Source organism: Vitis riparia, chromosome 10 (genome assembly GCF_004353265.1).
Source record: "Vitis riparia cultivar Riparia Gloire de Montpellier isolate 1030 chromosome 10, EGFV_Vit.rip_1.0, whole genome shotgun sequence".
Lineage (NCBI taxonomy): Eukaryota > Viridiplantae > Streptophyta > Magnoliopsida > Vitales > Vitaceae > Vitis > Vitis riparia.
In genome coordinates this window covers 13,918,453-13,923,807 of record NC_048440.1, presented here as the reverse complement: position 1 = coordinate 13,923,807, position 5,355 = coordinate 13,918,453, and the positions used below count along the sequence as shown (strand labels likewise).

Below are 5,355 nucleotides of genomic sequence, written 5' to 3'. Positions count from 1 at the left end.
TTTCACCTTGTTAGATTACAAACACTAATTTATGGGGACACTATATACAATAGATAGCAGGTTGCGAACCTGAGCATTTAACATCTCGTTGTAATATACATATGGTACTAGAATACAGTTGACTCTTTATAGTGAGATGTTGAGTAAACTTTAAAATTGGATTCTAAGGGAGTTAGTACTATTCTATGGATCCTAGTTTTCCTCATGTAAGCTCATATACCTTGCTAGCACAACTTATAAGGGTTGGATTGGCTCTTTGTTCACTTATATGCATAAGGACATTTTAATAATTACGTAAGGTTGCATAAAAATTAGTGGACAACATTTCTAGATTGGGCTAATTGATTAATTAAAGCTCTATTGGGTTAATTAATAAGTTAGGATCTCATTTGGGATAAATTAAGTAACTCAACTCCAAGATGACTCAAGTCACTAAGTTTAGTAGAAACCCTATAAATACCTCTTATGAGGTTAAGGTTTTAAGTTTTTCACCATTATCCCTTACATTCTAGATAGAGCCTTAGCCTTTACATTCAAAGATTTCCACCATCTCTGTGCCAAGGCTCAAGGATGAGTCATCAGATGAATCTCTAAGTTTTCAAGATCGTCTTCAACACTGGAACCTAAGGTTTGGGAACATCCAAACTAGAAAGTTAGTATTTTAACCTTAAAAATCAATTTTTTTTTTTTTTAAAATTGGTATTAACCGTTATGTATAGATCTAAGATGCCAACAAGTGCCATGGTCTAAGATGCCACAATTTTATTTCTTCCTCATGTTTTTAGAGCTTTTGCATTGAAGAGCTTGAAATGTGCCTCTTATATCTTTGGGTTTATCATCAAGGATATCTAAACCATCCACCTCTCCACACGACTACTCATATTTTTTTTTTATACGCTTCTTAAAACTCAATCATTAGTTGCCCATATTGCTACTCATCTTTCTTTTATACAGTTCCTAAAACTCACAATGATCAATTGGGATATATATATATATATATATATACTATTTTATAAATATAATGTATTTTAGATGTTGAAATAAAATATATTCTTAAATAATGTAATTCAATGAAATACGAATTTCTATTTCTATATTAGTATTCATTTTTTTTACTAATGCTATTAATTTTGCATATATATTATTTTGTTTAAATAATTTTTATCTTAAAAATAATATTGAATTTACACTTTTAAAATTTATATTTTTTATTAACACACGTTACATTATTGTCCAACGTCACAAATTTAATCATATTGTACATCTTTTTTTTTTTAAAAAAAAAAACAATTACAATACGTGAACTATTATTATTTTTTAAACTTTCAATTGATATTTTTTCTTGAGTTTCAATACAATATTTATGATATTCCCTTAAACTTCCATGAAATCATCAATTTTCTTAAATTTTCATCTTTCTTTACATGAAAGAAACCAAGTTTTGATAGGCATTTCTTTTTATTTATTTAAAAAGAATAAAAAACTGTTCCCAAGAACAAAGATTGAAACAGGATCCAAAATGTTTATTCACCTCAGTTTTCTTATGTGGTTGAAGGAGAAAACCTTTCTCAAATTTCAGGAAGATATTAGTGAACAGCCGAAAATATTAGTTATTTTGAGTTGAGAGGACTCAAATTAGATATTGAATTTCATATATCTGTGCCAGAATGTGCTCTAATCATCTATGATGATATAGCTGTGGTCAAATGTGGAAAAGGGGAGGTAAATTCTAAATTATTTGATAGCATTGATTTTAAAAAATGTTTCTAATCTTTTTGACATTTGAAAATTTTTATTATTCAAATATTAGAAATATTAAAAATATTTTCTAAAATCACTAACAAATATACTTTTAATATTATTGAACTTCTTTCTTTTAGCTTGTCATTTTCAATTGAATTTAAAAAAATAAAAGACTGTCATTTTTAGTAAAACCTTCCAATGTATTTGCTAATTTAGTTTGTCGCATTAAAAGTAATTTAATAGAAGGAAGTAATCATATTATTTTTCGTGAAAAATCCTTTTTAACTTACCTTATTTTATATTTAGTAAAACTTTTATTGTTCTAAGGTTGTCCATTTAAAATTATGGCTTTATCTTAATTTCTGATTTGAGTAAAATAAACAAAGAAGCTTTATTAAATATAAAACAAGTGTTGCAATTGAAATTAATATAAAACTATGATATTTTTCAGAAAAATATTAATATTATAAAGTTTTATTAAATATGAAATAAATTTTCATACAAGCTAAAATACGAATTTGTTAAAATCTATATGTTCTCTTTCTTCCTATTAACATTTCTATTTTTTAAAAAGGAGATTTTTAGAAGATAATATTATAGCACTTAAAATAGATATATACTAATATTTTCTTTTCTTATTTTTATTTAAAAATTTTTAATGCTCGTTAAGATCCTGATAATTAATACAAAGTTATCACATATGACATTTTTTCTTCTATTTATTTATTTTTTCAATTATTAATTACAGCTTTAATTCATTGTTAATAAATTCCAAATTTTGCACACACAATGGCTGTATGCTCATTATTTCTAAAGATAAACCATATATAATAAAGATGATAATTAATACTTTGAAAAATTTATGGAAGGTCAAAACCATATCTATCCCCTTGTATTAAATATTGAGCCGAAAAAATAAAACAATTAATTAGAAGTAATGAAATTAGTGGATACTCTCAAAATCTTCCCTTGTCAACCTGAAGTATATATATATATATATATATATATATATATATATATTTAAAAATCTAATTTATATATATTTTTTATGAAATTCAAACTTGAATCAAAAAAAGGAAAAGAAATTAAAGAAAAGATAAAAAAATTATATATCCATATAATGATAAAGTAGATTAATCAACATTTTACCAAAAAAAAAAAAGAAAAGAAAAAAAAAAAGGGACTGACTATTTTTTCCAGGATCTTAGGATCCATAACAATAAATGAGGTTTCAAGTGAAAAGAATATAAGTCAAAAGGGAATACAAAAAGAGATATCTGGATGGCCCATGGCCAGAGTGGGGGAGCAAAGTCTGCTTAGAAGGTTTGAATTTTGTGCAAACTCTCATTCAATTCACTTCCAACTTTAGTCTCCAGAAATGGAAACAAATAAGAGCTAATAAAGAAACATTTCTTGGGAAAAAAGTCTCATAATTACCAAATTTAGCATCAAGCCAACTATAAATACCAAACCCTCGAGTGCAATAGCCATCAACCACTGCCATTTCCTACAGGCATCATGAAGAAAACCTTCTACTACAACTTCTTCCCAACGAAAGCTGAGGAAGAAGAGGCAGCCAAATCCGGCAGTAGCGACTTGAATCTCCCAGTGAAGCGGGAGCTCATCGAGATAAGGGACTTTTATCCCCCACCGGAAGCAGACCCTGCCAATCCATGGAAGATCAAAAAAATTGTGAACAATACCGATGTTCTTACAGGAAAACTTGTATTGCTGCAGAATGATGTATTTGAGCATATTTTTCGATACTGGAGCTTGGACATTTGCAACCAGGTTGTGAAGGGTAACAAGGTTTATACTGCAGTGTGGGACCTTACCCCTGAGACTAACCCAATCCCGTACCAAAATGAGAACATTTATTTTGGCAAAGGCCCTCGTGACACTTATATCCTGGGATGGTTGGATGTGGTTCGCAATGCTAAGGTCAAGTCTAGGGATGAGGTTGGTTTATACTGGGACCAGAAGACTGGAACTTTTCATTTGAAGATATTGCGTCGAGGGGTTTGATAAACCCCATTTGTCCTTTGAGTTGTTTTTCTTAGGTGGTTGGGCTCTGAATATGTTGATTTTGGTTTGTCTTTTAAGTGATGCCTGAGAATACATAGTCAGTTATGTCATTATTGTATCTCTCTGGAGAAACAACTTGGAAACCTTTTGAATAAAAGTGATATCAAATTGAGTGAAGTTATTAGCATTGTCATTTAACATATAACCACATCAATGCACTTAATTTATTTGATAAATGAGTTGTGCCGCAAAATAATTTGATTTGATGCATTAAATTTGTATCATTTTATTGGAAGGCATGTTCGCATTGTCTTTCTTTTAATTCTTCTTAATTATCCAACTTTGTTTTCAATTTTCTCAACATATATAAATATATATATATATATATATATATATATTTCAATTTCAATTTAGGGTGTTCATCCTATAATTGTATTTTTCCTTCTTTAAAATTCTACTCTCTAATTAAACCATGATTGCCATGGCTACAATCCTAATCTAAGTGAAGAGGGGTTGAAGTAGCTATGGTGGCACAACAAAGCTACAACTATTGAGTATGGACTCTGCGAGGCAAAAATGAATGTTGGGTTGAGACCCTCGACTACATTCTTCTTTTTTTATTTATCCTTGGAAGTATTGTTGCATTTGTGATGAAGTGAGATATGCATTTAAACGCTTCATTTAGAGATAACATCTTCGTAAGAGAGGGATATGCATTTACATGCTTCTTCTAGATATATTGTCTTTATATTATTATTATTAAATGAATTAATTATAAAGTGCATAATCATCTTCAACAATGGAATCATCGCCACCATTATTGCACTAATAGAGTGGCCATGACTCGCACAATGAAGGGGTTCAATTTTGGGCTTGCATTGCAACTTGATGTAGGGACAAAAATAGGATAGCTTATTTGAATGACTTGCCCTCATTCGAATGAGTTTAGAAAAGGTATAATTAGAACATGGTGGATTTCATTTCTTTTTTCTAATGTCAAGTCGAGGTTGGGGTAGAGTATAACATTTTATTACTTCACCTTGACCTTCTACATCCATCTATGGATAGAAAATCCATTGTAAGTTGCATCCTATATATCTGAACAAAAATAATAAAATGATCCATTTATTGAATTTTTTTTTTAATTTTTTTTGTCTTGCTTCCATAATAGTAAGGGGTATTTAGTTGCCCTAAAATTTGATCTTGCCCAATGTAGTGTAGCCCATTTAGCTCTGAGAGGAAGAGGGGGAGGAGAAGGAGGAGGAGGGGGGATGTGATCATAAGGTGGTTTGAGTGCCTAAAATGAGTGCTCAAGTAGCTTAATTGGGAGATTCAAGTTGCTATTATTGAATTTCCTAGTAGCAACTTCATTACCCATGTTTCTTTCTTTCTTTCTTTACTCTTTATCATTTAAAATGATAAAATTAGGACTTTTCAAGTGTGGTTGATTGATTCTTATTTATAAATGCTAGAAGAAATCATGCAAGTATTTATTCATCATTCATTAAATTGAGCTGAGTATGAATTCCATTCGTGTTTTTTTTTTCTTTCTTTACTCTATCATTATTTAAAATGATAAAATTGGGA

General features: G+C 29.4%; 1 protein-coding gene across 1 annotated transcript; it reads left to right on the top strand.

Moving 5' to 3' along the window:
• The first annotated feature begins 3,261 nt into the window (after nt 1-3,261).
• On the top strand, nt 3,262-3,768 carry LOC117923112 (B3 domain-containing protein At4g02870-like). The gene has a single exon (XM_034841356.1). It carries the CDS (start codon nt 3,262-3,264, stop codon nt 3,766-3,768), a length of 507 nt encoding a protein of 168 aa, XP_034697247.1.
• The last annotated feature ends 1,587 nt before the right edge of the window (nt 3,769-5,355 follow it).